Genomic DNA, 19,048 nt, shown 5'->3' with positions numbered 1-19,048 from the left:
GGGGTGTGTGGGGGTCGCTGCGGGTGGGGGGTGGGGGTGGGGGCCCCCTTGAGGGTGGGTGGCGGGGGGCAGTGCTGGACGTGGGGGGGACACGGGGGGACACTGTAAAGCGTTTCACAAAAGCCCATCCATAATATTAACCTGGGCAGAAGCTTCAAACATCAGTGAAGTCAGAAGCATAATAGCGGTATGAAGAGAGGTCTGAAATATGAGCCGGCAACTGCAGATTAGTCATCTTGGAAAATGCAGCTAATTCTTTGTGTGGGGAATACTCCTGAGAAAGACATTCAATGGGAGAAGGAAGCGTGGGATGCTCTAATGCTGGGGGCGGCGGGGGAAGGCACGTTGAAAGTGGATGCTAAACGATGCAGGAATTAACAGTGTGATGCAAAAGCATATGACGAAGCACGATGTCACAGACTGGAAAAAATTAGTAATACTTGTCATTTACATAGTGCTTTTCAGGCGATGATCTCATTGCGTTTTACAAAAGAGGGAGAATCGCCTCATTCTCATCATCTCAACAGAAACTGAGTCAGAGAGTGGTTAAGGGACCTGCCTAAGGCTACACAGTAATATTGGTGGCAGAGCCAGAAATAGAATCCAGGTCTCTTGGCTCCCAGTCCAGCATCCTACCTCCTGGATATCACACAGGTCTTGTGCAACTGCATCTGGAATATCACATTCAGTTCTGGGTGCTACAATACTAGAAAAATATTAACGCATTGGTAGGAGTTCAGAGAAGAACAACAAAACTAATTGCAGGGTCAGGAAAGATTGAAAGGGTGATAGATGTGACTTGGTTAAGTGGTGATTAAAGGATTGGGGAGAGACATGATGATATACAGATATTTAAAGGGTTGAAACATGAGGGTAAAGTGGAATTTCATGTGATACACAGGGATATAACTAGGAGTAATGAAATTAAAAGAGGCGGGGGGAAGAGGGGAACATATTCTGAATCCAAGCAAAGGTTTCTAACAGTGGGATGTGTCAGGCCGTGGAATATTCTCCCTGAAGAAAAGCAGAAGTACCATTGCTTGGGATATTTAAAACTAGAGTGACAAGCACTAGCAAATACAGTGTGAGAAACAATCACAGTTGGACTCTGGAAGATAGAATGGATGAAATAATAGGTCTCTTTCATCTCTGATTTATATGATGAATTAATTTGTACCAGTTGTTGTTGTTTGTATTTAAATTGCAGTAGTGCTAGAGGCCAAACAGGCTAGGGCCCTGTTGCATCGGCTGATGTATTAACGCATAGTAATTGACAGTCCCTGCCTCAGATTGCTTACAGTCTTAAAGACAAGACATAACTGGTGAATGAGACAAAAGTGGGCAGTGGTAGAGGTAAGGGAGATGGTAACAAAATAATTGTGCGCAATTTTTATTATCATTTATTTGTATTACAGCACCTAGGAGCCCCATACATGCACTAGGACCCCACTGTACTGGGTGCTGCGCAGACACAGAGCAAAAAGGCAGTCCTTGCCCCCAAAGAACTTACAATTTAAGTATAAGACAACAGATTGATATAGATGGATGGAGTAGTACAAGGAAACTATGAGATAATATTGTCTAAATAGACCACAGAGACTGGATGAGGAAAGGGGGTCTAACACACAGGCAGCAAACATCATGTATGTTCCATGTTTTTGGGAGATGGAGTGGGTTTAATTAGGAGGGGATAAGCTATACGGAAAGAAAAGGGAAGGGAACAGGGGAGAAGAGGGTAGGAAGGGCAGGAATGGAATGAAGCTGAGTGAAGAGACAGGGTTTGTCTACACTAGAAATTCCACAGTTGCAGTGCTGCAATGTGAACACATACTACAGCCATGGAAGGACTGTAGTAAATCCAGCTCTCGGAGAGAGGGTAGTTAGGTCAACAGAAGAATTCTTCTGTTGACCTAACACAGGGTTCGGGGGGAACCTTTTTTCTGTCACGAGCCATTGACCCACAATAAATATCAATCACAGGCCACCTATCCACCCAGGGCGGTGCAGAGGCTCGGATCTTTCCCCCACAGTGGGGCGAACCAGCGCTCGTGGCCCCTGCCCATCAGGGGGTGCCGCAGGCCAGATTAAATTAACCAAGGGGCAGATCCGGCCCATTACCCTGACCTAACAGTATCTACACAGGGGCTTAGGTTGGCTTACCTACATCTCACAGGGTGTGACATTTTTCACAGCCCTGAGTGATGTAGCTAAGCTGACCCATCTTTAATGTAGACCTGGCCTGTGAGAGAAGAAAAGGGTAAAGCAAACAGCCCTCAGCACAAGGCAGAGTAAGTCAGAATAGTCAATGGTTTTGACATTTGATATGTCCAAACGTCCCTGCTTTGGCTGCTTCTCCTTGTACCATGTGGAGTCTCCGACTGGCTCCCGAGTCCGTTCTGCAACTCACGTTGTTGGGGGAGGGCAGGCACTGCTTGGGTCTTAGCCCCCTACCCTGAGAGAGAGAGTGAGTGAGTGAGTGTGTGTGTTGGGGGGGAGCGGGGAGGGGTTTGTCTCTGCTGCACAGTTCTGGGTGTAGGGGAGTGCCAGGACAAGGGTGGCCCTGGCTGGGCTCTTTTCCTCAGTGTCTATTTTGGCTGCTTCTGATCCTACCAGGTGGAGTATCTGGCTGGCTCTTAGCTGTTCAGGAGAAGTAATCGCAGCTCACCACTGGTATAGCCACTGTAAACAGTTTATGGTTGGAACAGTATGATTAAATGTGTTTAATTCCTTCCCCTCCAGCTTTCCATCCCCTGCTCTCTTTTTTGGAGGGATGGGGGGCAGAGTTGGGAGGGGACACAGGTCTGTCCCCCTGTGCTAATTAGGCTTCTTGAAGTCTTGGCTTCAACTGTTATATAATATTGTGTGCTATTAAATAGTTGCCACATTCTATGTGGTTGGTGGCTTCATTGTTGAATGAAATGATTCCTGGCTGACTAGTTTATATACCATTTAAATTTCTAAAGCACGTTGGGATCCTCTGAGACAAAAAAGCGTGCTATATAACTAAGATGATTATTAAGCATATCATGGGGAAAATGCATATGCAATAGCTGTGGAAAATAACAGTTTCTGACGTCACAGTTAGTAATAGATCCTTGCCTGTGCATTCTGTCCTCAGACACAGAGAGAAACTGACTAGCAAGATAAAGAATGTATAGCCCTCAGTGAGTCAAAAGTCATGTGACCCAAGAGTATATAGCATATGTAAATCCCCAGCAGCTGATTGTTTTCTTCTACGGGAGAGAGAGGAGTTTCCTCAGGTGTCTGCCTTATGTCAAGAGTTAAAGATACTAGTAAAAATTTATCATTAGACTTTTTGGTATCAAGTGTGCTAGGATTTTGCCCTTTCCACAGTTCATTTGTTTTTTGCTTGGGCTTTAAGAAATAGAAAGAGAAAACAAACAAACAAAAACTAACCTACTGTCTTGAATACAAAGGACAAACTTACAAAGATGGCAAACCCGAGGCTACCTGAGAATCCTGAATTTGCAGATAGAGGTAAATAACTTGATATATAATATTTATTATTCCAGTTATGGTGGCACGGTTGAAAGACCATAGTTAAGCTTGCATCAGAGATTTTAGTTTAATTATGTATAGGATCTGGGAGAAAATGTTGTTTGAATGGGAAGCTTTTTGATGTTTACAGAGAGAAGAAGGATGGTCTTATGGACTTTTTCCCAACCCCTACAAGTGGTTCATATCCAATCTGAGATCTAGCAAAAGTTTAGAGTTAGTTGCTTTATTCAAAACTGTCCTTGTGTTCCTATAGTCAGAATGCGAAGAATGGCCATACTAAACAGTAGGAGGATACGTTATTACCAACCGGGCCCGACAACTAAGAAACAGCTTGTTCCAGTGGGTAGGGCACAGGGATGGGAGTTGGAAAACCTTGGTTATTTTTCAGGCTCTGCCACAAACTTCCTATGTGATCTTGGGCAAGTCTCTTAATGGCTCTCTGCCTCAGTTTCCTCATCTGTAAAATGGGACTGATATCCCCTTATTTAATGGCGGTGTTGTGAGAAGTGTATTAATATTTGTGGTAGACAAGGTGGCTGAGGTAATAATATATTTTATTAATATTGTTATATCTTCAAGACTTTGGTCCACTAAAAGATATTACTTCACTTACCTTGTGTCTCTGATATGATCGTTAGTATTTTTTGAGGCAGAAGCTAAGTACTGTGTAACTATTTTATTTGTTTTAATTTTTTAAAATAAGTACTTACAGGTGAATGCCAGAATGGTAAATAGTCTGTCATTTAAATAAATAGTAACAGAGAGGGTAAAAACACTTATTGATCTCTAAATTGTTGTTCAAACTGTAATTAACGGTATACAGTCAATTTGAAATCTAGTCAATTTCAAAAAGTTAGGCCTGATTTACACTTAAATGTTATACCAGTCAGTTAGGGGTGGGTTATTGTTGTTGTTTTGCTTAACTAACTTAAGGGAACCAACATAGGTTATACTGGTATAAGCCCTAGTGTGGACATAATTATAATGTTATAACTGTGCTTGAACTAGCACACCTTATGTCTGTTTCCCAAACCAAGTTAATCTATACCAGTATAAATACTTCTATACTGGTATAACTGCTTCCACGATAGGAGGGTTTTGCTGGTTTAACTGTACTGGCAAAAACCCTTAGCTGCACCTGCTCTGGAGTATCCCTGCTAATTTTTGTGGTTTTACAGTCACACTTCACTGTTCTTTAAAAAATATTTTCTCATCCATCTTTCTGTGTGAAAGACCCACACAAACAAAAGAAAATGACTGCCTATATGTAGGAAACGATAAAATTGACTAAGCACAAAGTGTTGTCATGCCCAGAGTAAACAAACTAGAAAAACAGATAAATATATTGGTGTTTTTTTCTCTTAAAACTTTTCAGGTATAAATCTAATGTATTAGATATAACAATAGTAAGTAAACTATTTCTTGAGATAATTCTTTCTAAACCTCACAGTACTCTTGTGAAGTAGAGAAATATCACCAATTTATAGGTGGAGAAACGGAGGCTAAATGTTTTAGCAACTTGTTCAAGTCACACAGCAAATCGATGGCATAGAACTCATTGCTCTTAGTTCTCAGCCTTGTGATTGGTCTGTTGGCTAGCACTGCCTATATTTACTGGATTTCCTTGTTTATTTTGTCCTCAGCCCCAAAAGTAGCTGACTTGAAGTTGTTGTAAAGGAGATACTGTGATGTGTGTCGGATTGTAATCCTGCTAGGACAAACAATTACAATTCCAAACATACATCTTGCAAACATCTGCTATGGTCTGGATTCTGGTGCCCTTACTCACATTGTTTTCAGTGCGGCTACCTGTGGAGTAAGGTACTAAACTTGAGTGTGTCAGAATCTGGCCCCGTGTGAGAAGTCCTTATGCAAATAGGCCCATTGATATAAATGTGGTTAATAGTGTGAGTAACCAAGGTTAGATCCACAGGTAGGAATGTCCGTGCCAGGGGGTGTGTATGATTGTATGTGCTTAGATATACAAGATCTGGTGACTAGTTGTATCATGCGGGCCATAAGAGAATCAGACTGATGACATTCAAAGCAAGAAGATTGTTAACTTTTTGTCTTGTATTAGAATTCCTGAAAATTCTCACAAGGGGAAGCAGATCACAGTTGAAATCAAACTAGTCATTAGTGTTGCAGCATAAATTGCTGTCTAGATTAATCTGATTTTGGAGGCTATACAGTGTAAATAATCTAACTTTTCATTGCTTACAGCAAATAAAGTACCATAGTACCTTATGCCTGTGTTTCAACACTGAGGATCTGTAATTTTTGTTATACCACATCAAAGACTTCAATAAGATAATTAATACATGAGCATTTAAATCACTGTTATTCAGAGTCTGCTCACAAGACGTAATATAAATAAAGAACACAATGTGGCTGTTATATAACTTGTAGAATGTACAAATTCTTACAATTTGAGTATTAAAATTCTGGGGGAATGAAAGAAATTTAAAGAGGAACAAGGTGGGTCACAGGACAAAAGAAAGAAGCAGAGGACTACCAGAGCAGGAGATGGTCCAAGTGTATTTTTGGAAGCTGTGTGATTGTCTCTCTCTCTCCTTTTGCACCAAAGACGTGCACTAAAGTTATGATTCCATCTTTGAGTTTCTGACACGAACAAACCATTCTTCAGGGATACAATTTAATCAGAGTCCCTTGCTGGACTTACAGATAGCTCCATAAAATTGTTGATTATTCTTGCGATCGTGACATCATAAATTGCCAGTGAAGTTTGGGTAGGCACTGGACCCACAGGTCAAGTGATATTACCATAGCCCAAAATTCAGCAGTTAAAATATTTTGTGCTACTCTTCACATATGGAACATTGTGGGTCTCCCAGTGTCTCCTCCTCAGAGCCTCTTCCCTCACCTCTGCCCCTTAGCGTTGCCTGCCTTTAGTCCAGATGTATGTTCAGAAGGCAAAGCTGCTACAGCAACTACGTTCTGTCACATTTTATCTAACAGCTTTGCCCATCGGTCCTGAGCTCTTTGAGGACCAGAGTGGCATCCTTTCAACTCTGTTGTGTGCTTGGCTGTTGTATTCCAGCAGGATAAATTTAAGCATGGACGATGATGATGATTATTGCATAGAATAAATTGTAGGGATCATAATGATGGCTGTATTCATCTCTTGGTCATCTCTGGTTTCATGGAAAACATAAAAGCGCTGAAAAAAATCACTTTCTGCCAGTTATTTACCGACCAGATTCAGAGAAAGGCCTGACAGGTGTAGATGTGATCAAGGACAAGTAATTCCTTTTATGCCTATGACAAGCATGTGTGTTGTGTAATGGGTGTCAGGTTCTAGAACCTTGTGCAAAGATGTGGAGCTATTTAGATGACTCATCCTGGCAGTCAGACCAGGTGGATCCTGTTCACTCTAACTCAGTTTATAAAAGGTTTAGGTTAAATGTCCCTCTGAGGCTAAGGCGGGGTGGGCAAACTTTTTGGCCTGAGGGCCAAATGGAAATTGTATGGTGGGACATGAATGCTCATGAAATTGGGGTTGGAGTGCAGGAGGGGGTGAGGGTTCCGGAGTGGGGCCTGTAATGAGGAGTTCAGGGTGTGGGAGGGGGTTGAGGTTCCGGGGGGGGTGAGGGGTCCAGCTGGAGGCTCTTGGTTGGGACTGGGGATAAGGGATTTGGGGTGTAAGAGGGTGCTCCAGGCTAGGACCGAGGAGTTCAGAGGGCCGGAGGGGGATCAGGGCTGGAGCAGGGGGTTGAGGGTGGATGGGTGAGGGCTCTGGGGTGGAGCCAGAAATGAGGAGCTCAGGGTGTGGGAGAGGGCTGCAGGCTAGGGCAGGGGGTTGGAGTGTGGGGGGAGGTGACAGTTCCATCTGAGGGTGCAGGCTCTGGGGTGGGGCTGGGAATGAGGGGTTTGGGGTGCAGGAGGGTGCTCTTGGCTGGGATCCAGGGGTTTGGGGGGCGGGAGGGGAATCAGGGATGGGGCAGGGGGTTGGGGCACTGGAGAGGTTCAGGGGTGCAGGCTCTGGGCGCCGCTTACCTCAAACAGCTCCCAGCAGCAGCGGTTCCCAGCCAATGGGAGCTGCGGGGGCGGCGTGCAGAGCTCCCTGGCTGCCCCTAAACATAGGAGCTGGCGAGTGGGGAAGGGGGGCATGCCGCTGCTTCTGGGAGCTGGGCAGAGCTGTGGTACGTGTGCGCGGAGCAGCCCCCGACCCCACTTCCCAGCAGGAGCTCAAAGGCTGGATTAAATCAGCTGGCAGGCCGGATGTGACCCACTGGCCGTAGTTTGCTCACTCCTGGGCTAAGGGAACTAGGGACATAGGGGTCGCCATAGGAACAGTTGAGCTCGGGATGTTTAAGTCAACAATAAAGGAAACTCCAGGGCTGGCATGAGTTTGGATCCTATGCAGCACATGTGTATTGTGGTAGGAGCAGGCTGTTAGGGCCACTTGCTTATGTTTGCCCAGAGAAGTTTTTTTTAAAGAGCTATACAATGTTCATGCTAAACAGTGAAGAATTCTGCAATGCTTATGGGGCTGCATTGGTATCTTTTGGTAAATCAAATGAGTTGTCTTTTGTGCTTAGAATAATAGAAATCCTCTCTGCTTCTCTTAACCTTTGAATGCCCCAGGCAGCACTTTGAGACATGGCGAATAGGCAGCTAATGCCTTATGTGTTGTTTACAATAATGTATTCGTTGATGTGTATGGAAAGGGACATACAAATGAAAGCCTGGGCTGTTTTTATAAAGATGAAGTTTTTCACTAACTATACTTTATTTTGGTGTATTTTTTTTAAAAAATATGCTGAATAAAGCATGCATATAAAAGTATTTTATTTATAAAGCACCACCCCAGCCATGGCACCCACAGCACTACAGTTTATCAAAATACAACCATATACTAATGATTCAAATATCATAAATACACACTATAAAAGTATTTCAGTGATACCTGACCCCCATTTGGGGGAGGAGAGGCTGGAGTTGCTTTCAGAGGAAACGGTAGTAAAATGCATTTTTTTTTTAAGAGTCTTTTCAAGGTGAAATTGGAGATGAATCAGAAGAGGTGGCAAATTCCACCCCCTAAAGCTCACAGCAGCTAAACCTTGGTTACCTGCATACCTGAGATGACCTAGTGGCAACATTGAAAGATGGCTGGTGCCTGGGGTCGATTACCCACCAGTATGGTGCCTATGAGGTCATCCTTGATCTGTGTACCCTAACTTACAAGAATCACCTCAAATGTATTTTTCTGTCTTGTTTATGTATTTTCTTCTTTCCACTTAGAAGGTGACAGCTCTGTCGTCACTGTAGAAGAGGATTCTAACAGCGAGCTAATGAATGCGGACATATGTATCCATGCGTGGCCCTGTTCCTATTATGTAGACACTGAGAAACGATGGGTCTCTGGCAGACTCTCACTGACTCCTGTTGTGGTCAGATTTACAGCTGACAAGACCAGAGAGCTTCTGGTCAGCTTCCATCTTTCCAGCATCAATGAGATCAAGAAAGAGTCCTCCAGTTTAATATTCAGCTCCCTCACAATTCTGGAGAAGGAGAACACCAAGCACTGGTTCAGTTCCCTCCAGCCCAATAGAAATGTGGTCTTCAACATCCTTGAGCACTTCTGGAGGGAGCAGCTGCTGTCGTGTCCAGGGGCTGGAGCTCAGGCAGATTCTCTGCAGATGACGAAAGGGAAAGAACTGACTGGTTTACTGTCTGCATCCCAGAAACGTATGGAGGATACAACAAAGGTGCTCCACTATCAGGGTGAACAGTTCGATAACATCATGAAAGGACTGAACAAGATTGACTCTGAAATGGATGTAGCAGACAGGTACAGTAGCATAACCGGAGCTGAACAGTAATTCATTGTTTATATTGAATTTGTCTGAAACCTTATTGTAAGATTTTCACATTCAGTACTCACGTGACTCCCTTCCATGCACCTTTTTTCAAGTAGCAATGCTTTATTCTTCCAGTTTTGTGTTAATTAGGGAGTGCTGAGTATGTCAGATGGTCTGGTGATTTTGTGATGTCAATAATCCTCTCCTAGGGCTAGGATGAGAACACACCAAACTAGTTTTCACTTGGGGTAAATTTTACCTCCTCCTCTGTGCATGTGAAGAACCCCTGCTGTGGTTTTACTCTGTAAGGGAGGGGTCTGTTCAGCAGCTGCGTAACCACGGCACTGAGCTCAGCTCTTCTCCCTGTGCTTTAATGTGTACGGCAGGGGTGGGCAAACTTTTTGGCCTGAGGGCCACATCGGGGTTGAGAAAGTGTATGGAGGGCCTGGTAGGGAAGGCTGTGCCTCCCCAAACAGCCTGGCCCCCACCCCCTCCCACTTCCTGCCCCCCTCAGAACCCCCGACCCATCCAACCCCCCCGTTCCTTGTCCCCTGACCGCCCCCTCCCAGGACCCCTGCCCCACCCGCCCCCCGGAACCCCATCCCCATCCAACCCCCCCTTCTCCCTGTCCCCTGACTGCCCCGACCCCTATCCATATCCTCGCCCTGATAGGCCCCCTGGGACTCCCACGCCTATCCAACCATCCCTCTTCCCCAGAACCTCTGCCCCATCCAACTCCCCCGTCCCCTGACTGCCCCCCGGGACCTCCTGCCCCTTATCCAACACTCCCGCCCTCTTACCATGCAGCTCAGAGCAACAGGAGCTTGCAGCCCCGCCACCTGGCCGGAGCCAGCCACACTACCACGCTGCCGCAGGAGCGGTGGGCCAGTGTGCTGGCAGCGTGGCGAGCTGAGGCTGTTGGGGAGGGGAGGCAGCAGGGGAAGGGCCGGGAGCTAGCCTCCCCAGCCAGGAGCTCAGGGGCTGGGCAGGACCAGTACTGCAGGCCAGATGTGGCCTGCGGGCCGTAGTTTGCCTGCCTCTGGTGCATGGGGCAGAGCTGGAAAATCCACTGCTAGATGGATCTTTTCACTGCAGAGGGGACATGTGAGAGCTCTGAATGTCCTTCCCCCTCCATGCACACGTATTGAGCACGCAGCCTGCAATTTTGGATGGGGGAATTTTGGCCTTAGTGCATCTGTAGTTGGGAAAATGACTGTAGAAATCACACCTCCGTGTTCTACGTGTGTTTTCAAATTGTGCAACCACTTGCTTTTCACTACATATGCTCACTACTGTTAGATGCCAGCAGAATCAATACAGCTGTGGAAGAATGAGGTGCTGGGGGGGTTCTGTTTTGTGTTGCGCCACATTGATCAAAATGTCAGCTAAATTGTATCTGCAGAAAGTACTTTTCTTATAAGGAACAGAAAACCTATGTTGGTTCTTTTTTCTTTTGTTTTCAGATCCCAAACTGCGTGTGCTTCCTCTTAGAACATTTAAGACAAACCTTTCATATGAGTTATACACTTAAAGCCATATTTAGAACCCTAAAATAAGTGGCCTGTTTTTCAGAGATGCTGAGTTTCCACATCTCACATTAAAGTCAGTGAGAATGTAGCCGGTGCTCAGCACCTAAATTGGAACATTTTGTCTTTTATAAGGCTTTTAACAATTACTGAGATGGAAGGCAAATGTAATCTGTTTTGTAAGAGTTTGGATGCTGCAAGTATAATCCAGCAGTGGCATGAAGTAGACTTGTAGAGCTAAGTATATTGTAATGTGTTAGAGATCTGCAGCTGAAAGGTTCCTTCTGGAATCTGGGACAGTTGCATAAAGACACAGATATAATGAAGTTCAAACTAATTTATTTTGGAAGAAGTTTCTATTTTCCAGTGGGTATAACATCTGTGAGCAAGTGTTTGTTGATTTCACAATGATTCTGATTATATTTTCTACATCCTTTAATGAAAAGCCAAGGAAATTGAAAACTTCAGTAGCAGCTTTTAAAGTTCTCTGTAATAAACAATGATTCAGAAAGTCAATATTCATTGTTTTTTAGGAATAGACATTTGTTTTAGATTAAGATACATGGGGACGTATTGTTTGTCTTCGTGAAACTGAAGAAAGTTAGATGCTTTGATTTACAGATGGGTAGAATAAAGGAAGACATTGAACAAATGCTAAATGAGTTTCTATTTATTTACTGCATCTAGGGATTAGCTGACATGCAAACAGCCTAAAACTGTTCCTAAAAATCATTAGCTTACTGAGGTGTTTTGACTTTGCACTTTTCTTCTTTGGGTTTTTAATTTATTTTTCAAACAGCTGATGGTGACAGCTTTCTCCTCTTAAGCTGAAGTCACATATGTTGTACAGGGGGAAAAAAAAAACAAATTCATAGCACTTGAACACCAATCAATTTACTTTATTGTAACTATTGTGCCAAAGTCTTACATTAATTAGCATAGATCAGGGAAATAGACACGTTAAACTCTTCAGCCAGTGCCTTCTTTTGAAACTTTCTATAGTGTGTGTGTGAGAAGTATCTATGTCTGTAATCTTTTTTTCCCATGATATTTTTCAGTGTTGTGCAGGAGTCCTTCATGTGTGTTTTTCATTAACCCCTTAATTATTTTTTAGCCAACTTGATTAGTAGGCTGTATGAGCAGCATCAGTTTTGTGGTGGTGCCCTTGTGCAAGAGCAGTAATCGATGTCTACTGCCATAATTAATGTCCAACATAGACCACTTTGGAGACTGGTCAACATGGCAAGTGGCTCACCTGAATTTCCTACAGGTGGAGTTGACCATCTGCACCAATGTCTCCTTCTGGGAAGAAGAGCCAGCCAATAGCTCAACTTCTCATGCACTGAAATTATTATGTGCATAGGGTGAAATTCACCTCTGTGCAGAGGGCCAGTACACAAGTCCTTTGCACCACTAATATCCTACAGAAGCCTTTAAGTTAGTTCCCAATTTTGTGGGACTTAAGTGGTACCTAGATCTTGTGCTGGCCTCCTATGCAGAGGGTGGAATTTCATCCTAGTGACTTCACTGCTTTTTTAAAAAAAAAAAAAAAAAAAGATAGCAAATGACTCTCCATTAAATACCACAATAATAGATGCCTTATTAAAACCTGAAATCGATAGAATGGCAATAGAATAAATTACCCCTGAATAGAAAATAATTCCTTTTAACTGTGCATGAAGCATTTGGCTTCCAGCAGTATAATACAGTCTTGGGTATATTTTTATACTTGAGAGTTATTTTACTGCCCGTGCGTTTCTAGCTGGTTGATATTTGTGTAGTATGATTTCTTTTCTATAAAGGCTTGGGAAGCATGGCTTTATAGAACCTTGTTAATTACCTGCCAAATGCTATTTTGTATATTTTTGTCATGATCTTACAATTAGATATCCCAGAGGACCACAAAGTATTATACCAGCATTTACTCACTGCACTAGTTTGCAGTACCAAATGTTTTATAGTTAAGGCTGAGGCAAAATTTCTCTTCTAAGCCTGGGTAGAATTCCCAAATTAACATTCTGAAGTTTGGCAGAGTTTTGCCACCGAATCAGACCCAGAATTATTAGAATAATTAGAATGAGAACCTCTGCGTGTACAGGAGAGACACTCACACTTAGGAAAGGCCTCTTAACCTTGTAATGTTTTTATTAGCACAATTAGCAAAATCACAGATTCTCCAACGTAGCAAAGTAGGTAGAGGTAATACAGGACAGTCAAGATATCCAGTATCTAAGTAGCCGTATACTCTTGCCATCCATTGTGGAGACCTAGAACAAGTGAGACAGGTGATCCATGAGTGGTCCTATATCTGGCTTGCCAAGAAGATTGCAATGGCGAAGGTCATGGTTAGCTCTGTTATAGGGTTTTATGGCCTCCATGAATATTCATAAGGATGTCCAGCCTTCTCTGTCTAAAACCTAACTTCCTCATGCTAATAGTGTTGGGGTGCTTTCTTCCCATAGGTTATTATTTCATTTACCTCAAGCTTATTACAATATGTGCCAATTGGTTATCATGCCATTCTTGCAGTGGAACATCTGCTGATGCTCTCATCCTAAAATATCCAAAGCTAGCAATAACGGTCAACAGCGGAATACCAATCAGCAATTTCACCATATTTATCCGTTACAGCTTTCTGTCTTGTGATACCTTGTGATCTACAGTTACTTGCAGAGATGGTTGTAACCAGTTCCTGTAGCACCAGGGCTCAAGGCTGCAAAGAGCCAGCTCCTGTCCTGTGATCATCTCCCTGGGGGAGGGGGATGTTCCACCTTGTAACAGGGAGGCCTTCCCAGCTGCTGACTGCCAGAAAGTTGCAGGTCAGCAGGGGGCAGGTCCTGCCCTAGGGTACACAGAGACATGTATCTCGGAGATGGAAGTTGGGGTCCTGATGACCGCTGTGGTGGTAGCTGGAAACAAGCCCAACCTGAGTGAAGGGGGGGGAATTGATTTTGCTGGCCAGTGAAGGGTCTGTCATAGTTGGTAGCTGTGAGCCCACAACTGGATCAGGGTCACCTTTCCTTTTGGGGGACACAGGAGAGTGTATGTCCCAGAGGGGAGCCCAGAGACGGAAGTCCAGATGGAAGGTGAGGGGGAACGGGAGGGTTTGCCCATTTTTTTAGGGAGGCTTTTCCCCCGGAGGAGGGTGAAGGATCTGCATCTGAAATACAAGACCCCTCACCTGTGGATCAGATTTTAAGGGAAAACTGGGGGACAGATTCCTGGAGGGGAGAGTCCTCCCAGCTGATCTTTTGGAACAGAGAGTGGTCTGTCCGAGGGGATTTTACCAATCCAAAGCACTCCATTGAAAGATGCTGTTCCTGCTATGCTTGTAAAAGATAAAAAGAAAAGGAGAACTTGTGGCACCTTAGAGACTAACAAATTTATTTGAGCATAAGCTTTTGTGAGCTACAGCTCGCTTCGTTGGATGCATCCCTGTTTGCTGTAGAGGATGTTGATCAGGTGGTTCCACAGTTTCTTTGAGAGTGTGTGGCACAAGCTGTCAACATAGTCTGAGTGGTATATAGATTGTAATGGATTTTTTACCTTCAGTCCTTTTGGTATGATGTCCATCTGTTTGTTTGCATTTGGAGAGGAAGATGATGTCTGTTTGTATCTGTACGAGTTTTTTCATGAAGTTGATAGATTTCAACTCCATACGGCTAAATTCAGTGCCTTGCATAATAACAGGTTTCAGAGTAGCAGCCGTGTTAGTCTGTATTCGCAAAAAGAAAAGGAGTACTTGTGGCACCTTAGAGACTAACAGATTTATTTGAGCATAAGCTGTAGCTCACGAAAACTTATACTCAAATAAATTTGTTAGTCTCTAAGGTGCCACAAGTACTCCTTTTCTTTTTTGTGAATACAGACTAACAGGGCTGCTACTCTGAAACCTGTAAAAGATAAAACTCTCTCTCTTCCAGGCAGGAGGAAGAAAAACTTTGCATTTGGGAAGCTTCACAAGCGGGTGGGGCCCAACACAAAGAAATCCCAGAGGGAGGGCCCTAGTGCAGGCATGGTTACAGTGCACCCTTGCCTTGCCAAAACCTCAAACACATGCCTAAATTGAGAGCCTTCTCCAGAGAGGCAGGAGAATCGTGTCTGAGCCCCTACTATGGTACACAAAGAGATTGGGAAATACAGTGGACACTGGACAAGGCAGTCTGTGTGAACGAAGTCTGTCAGTCATAAATTGGCTGTTAATCTTGTGTCTTGCTACTTCATCTATGGGTCAAGACAAAGGAGTTGAGACTAATAACAAACTCTTTAAAGATGTGTAACATACCTGATTTGCGGAAAAAACTTTTGTACATGCTAGGGATGGTAGAAGTACACTGTGAAATCAGTCAAGAGATCAGTATTTTAATCTATTTTCCCCTTTTTTAAGAAACACATGTAAATATTACATACAAAAAGTGTACCCTTTATATTACACCAACAACTTTAAATGCTCAAAACTCAGCATAACCTTATTTTGTGGAGTGCTTTGGATTATTACCGTATATACTCAATCATAAACTGGTTCATTTATAAGCTGACCCCCACCCCCAAGATGGATAAGTAAAAATAGAAATTTTTTATGACCCATTCATAAGCCAACCCTGTAATTCAGGGGTCAGCAAACTTTGGCTCTTGGGCCATCAGGATAAGCCGCTGGCGGGCCGAGATGGTTTGTTTACCTCGAGCGTGCGCAGGCATGGAGGTAAACCTAAGTAAACAAAGTGTCCCGGCGTGCCAGCTGCTTATCCTGATGGGCCGGGGCTGCAACTGGTGGGGAAATTTTTTGCGGGGGAGAAGCTGGGGGTCAAGAGAGTAACCCCTTTGACCACCCCCCACATGAACCCACCCCTAGCCCGGGACCCCTACACTCTCCTCATCCCATCCCATCCCATCCCTTCCCACCTTATCTGGGGAGGGCCAGGGGAGGATGTCTGGCCTGGCTGGAGCTGCTTCGGCAGGCTGGGCAGCGCAGCCACAGCCTGCTCCGGCGGGCCACACCAGGTTGCACGGCCGCAGCAAGTTCCAGCGGGCTGGGCAGCGCGGCCGCGGGCCGCTCTGGGGGGCGGCGCCGAACGGCGCAGCTGCAGCCTGCCAGCCCCGGAGCTGCAGTCCACAATATGTGCCAATTGGTTATCATGCCAGCCCCAGAACTGCAGCTGCTTCCGAGGCTGGGGGAAGAGCAGCATGGCCAGAAGCAGAGAGACTCTGGCCCCACCTCTTCCCTTCTGGCTCTGCTGGCTGTGCTGACTCTCCTTGCCCACTCTGTTGGGGGGGGAGGAGGGGCTGTGTCTCTCCTCTCCCCCTCTCTCTACCCATTCATAAGCCTACCCCCTTCTCTGGTGCTTCCCTTTTTTACTAAAAAAAATTTGGCTTATGAACGAGTATATACAGTATGTTAAATGTACTGTGAATCTTAATATACAGTGTGCCAAATCCTACCCTCATGTGTGCATGCGCACCTCCAGTTGCCTTCAACTGGAATTGCGTGGATATGTCAATGAGCAAAATTGAGTCTGGTGTGACTGAATCTTCAAAGACAAAAACAGACTTATTCAGTTTTATAAATCTGTAGATATAATGTCATTGGTGTACAAGATGTTTTAGATGCACATGACACAAGTTCCCTGCCCTTGGGGGTTTACAAGCAAAGACCCTGAACTTGCAATTTGATGCACAACCTGTGAGCTCCATGGAAGCCAAGGACAGTTGGCAAGATCATTCAGAGGGTCTGTGCAATTGCAAAATCTTGTCATCAGTCAGACTGGTAACACAACCAAAATGTCACTGCCTCATCATGGGTAAGGAAGAGGAGAGAAGGATAAACGTCAGTTAAAAATGAAGTGGAGAATACTATCATAATGTGTTTCTTATAGAAACCGGACCATGTAAATTGTTTCCCGTGTTTCTAGTTAGTTACTTTTAATGCAGGGAGGGGGCCAACCTGTGGCTCTGGAGCCACGTGGGGCTCTTCAGAAGTTATTATGTGGCACCGACTGTGGGGTTGGAGCTACAGGCACCAACTTTCCAGTGTGCCGGGGGGTGCTCACTGCTCAATCCCTGGCTCTGCCACAGGCCCTGCCCCCACTGCACCCCTTCCCGCCCCCTCCCCTGAGCCTGCCATGCCCTCGCTCCTCCCCCCCCCAGCTTGCTGCATGCCAGCGAACAGCTGATCAAGAGGTGCGGGGAGGGAGGGGGAAGGCTGATCGGGTGAGTGGGAGGTGCTGGGAGCAGGGGAGCTGATGTGGGGCTGCTGACGTATTACTGTGTCTCTTTGGCAATGTACATTGGTAAATCCTGGCTCCTTCTCAGGCTCAGGTTGGCCACCCCTGCTTTTAATGCTTTAAAAGATTGTTTTAAACTGACTCCAGGGCAGTGGTTCTCAACCTATTTACTATTGTGGACCGCATACAATACAACCTATATGGCCCGGAAGATGTCACATGGGCCGCAGCTCTGTGCTGACTGGGCCACAGGTTGAGAACCACTGCTCCAGGGTGTCGATGCGATGCCCTATGATGCTGCTTTGGCCGGGAAGATGGTGCATGCTTACAGGGTGTGGTTTTCAGACTTTCTCTGTGCACAAAACTGCAATTGAACTTCATGGCTACAGAATGGGACCCTAAAGCAGCAATAGCGTGACACTTTAGAATTCTGCTTTAAAAGTTTCTGCTCCATCACTCTCAACCTTTTGCTTTTCAGGGTAGTACAGGATCTCAGTAGTCTGCTCCAGAGCCATTACTCATCTTGCATGCTGTTGACATAAATATTTTATATTCATATTGTAGTTGGGAGTAGGCTCTTGAAGCAGTTTATTCCGCTTTCCTCTTTTATTATAAATTCACTGGCTTGTTCCCAGTTTGATTTCTTTTTGGCCTGTCTTAATTTTATTTTTCAAAGCAAGCAGATGGATTTCTTTTAGCAGGCCTGTTTGAACCTTGTACAGAACTTTGATGGCTTGTGAACAAAGTGTATTTGGTTATAGCTTCCTTTTGAGATTAAATTCTGTGTTTGCAGCCAAACTAAACAGGATCTTGACGTCTCAAAATCTCATGTAGAACAGCTTTAATATTCATATAATTACTTATTTGCAAGATTGTGCCAACATGATGCATCATTGCATTGGATAGTACCTTTCTAGGACATGGAAAATGCAAACATGATTAAGCCAAATACAGTTCCAACAAATGCCAATAAACCAGCAAAACTTGTATAGGGGCTTTATTGTGCCAAGATTTCTCAATGAGCTTTTACGGAAGTTAATACACTCTTTCCTGGCATTTGTTGTGTGAGGGTGTTTGTTTTAAGTTGTCTTATCTTTATCTTCTAAAGCCATTTCTAACAAAGCTAGAAAGTGAAAATCACATTACTAACTAAGCATCTACTACTAGGTAACAGCCAAAGTAAAACAGTTCTAATGTAAAGATGCCGATTCTGCTTTCGGTTGACCTGTAGACTTTTCAATTTGGTCTGGGGGGCGGGGGCAGGGAGATGGATGCACCGGGCCCTCCATTAGAGAGGGCGCCAGACAAAGTGGCATCACAGCCTAGTTCACAGGGTCGCAGTACCACTCAGGTTTGACCTGGCGACCCTGAGTCATGCTGTGACTCCATGAACCAGGTTGCAACACCCAGAGCAGGAAGCTGGGCTAGCCCCAGCAGAGTGAATGCGGGATCAGCTTGCTCTCCAACCTTCCCCCCATCCCCTTTGGGCCTCCCCTTAGTGGTCATTTTTTGGGAAGGGTGTGGGGGGGCCTCAGTTCATATTTTGCTCCTAGCCCCCCAAATCCTCTGTGTCGCATTGCTTCTGACACTGACGGAAAATACCCAAGGGACATCAGCCCTCATATTCCCCCCACCAGTAAGTTCCAGATTTGTGCACACAGCACTGTGTCCTCAGTGCCTAGGTAACAAATAATAAACTTGAACATCTGGCACATATTCATGGTGAAAATAGGGGACTTGATTCCCAGTTCTGGTTCCCAGCTCTTACCTGGACTTGCTTGAATGAGTCACTTATTTCCCTTACTTTAACAGTGGGGTGCTGTGGTTTCTCCCTACTATTTCTAAAGTGCTTTGAGATCTCTGGATGCAATATGCTTTAGAAGTGCAAAGTGGTTTTTTTTTTTAAATGATTATAGGAATGAAGAGTTCATTTTTAAGTGTTCGTTCTTATTCAAGA

At 44.6% G+C, this 19,048-nt stretch overlaps 1 protein-coding gene across 3 annotated transcripts in view; it reads left to right on the top strand.

Moving 5' to 3' along the window:
- Positions 1–19,048, top strand: part of SNAP47 (synaptosome associated protein 47) — a 38,066-nt gene that overhangs the window by 433 nt on the left and 18,585 nt on the right. Inside the window, exons 1-2 of one of the 3 annotated variants that reach the window (XM_038389176.2) lie at positions 3,227–3,498; positions 8,785–9,334. In XM_038389176.2, the coding sequence (XP_038245104.1) occupies positions 3,453–3,498; positions 8,785–9,334 (596 nt within the window). In that variant the 5' untranslated portion in view covers positions 3,227–3,452. Of the gene's footprint in view, positions 1–3,226; positions 3,499–8,784; positions 9,335–19,048 lie in introns of those variants that run through there. The other 2 variants (XR_006279528.1, XM_038389179.2) reach the window with 2 other exon arrangements.

This window comes from Dermochelys coriacea, chromosome 2, assembly GCF_009764565.3.
Source record: "Dermochelys coriacea isolate rDerCor1 chromosome 2, rDerCor1.pri.v4, whole genome shotgun sequence".
Lineage (NCBI taxonomy): Eukaryota > Metazoa > Chordata > Testudines > Dermochelyidae > Dermochelys > Dermochelys coriacea.
This window is presented reverse-complemented; position numbering and strand designations above follow the sequence as displayed.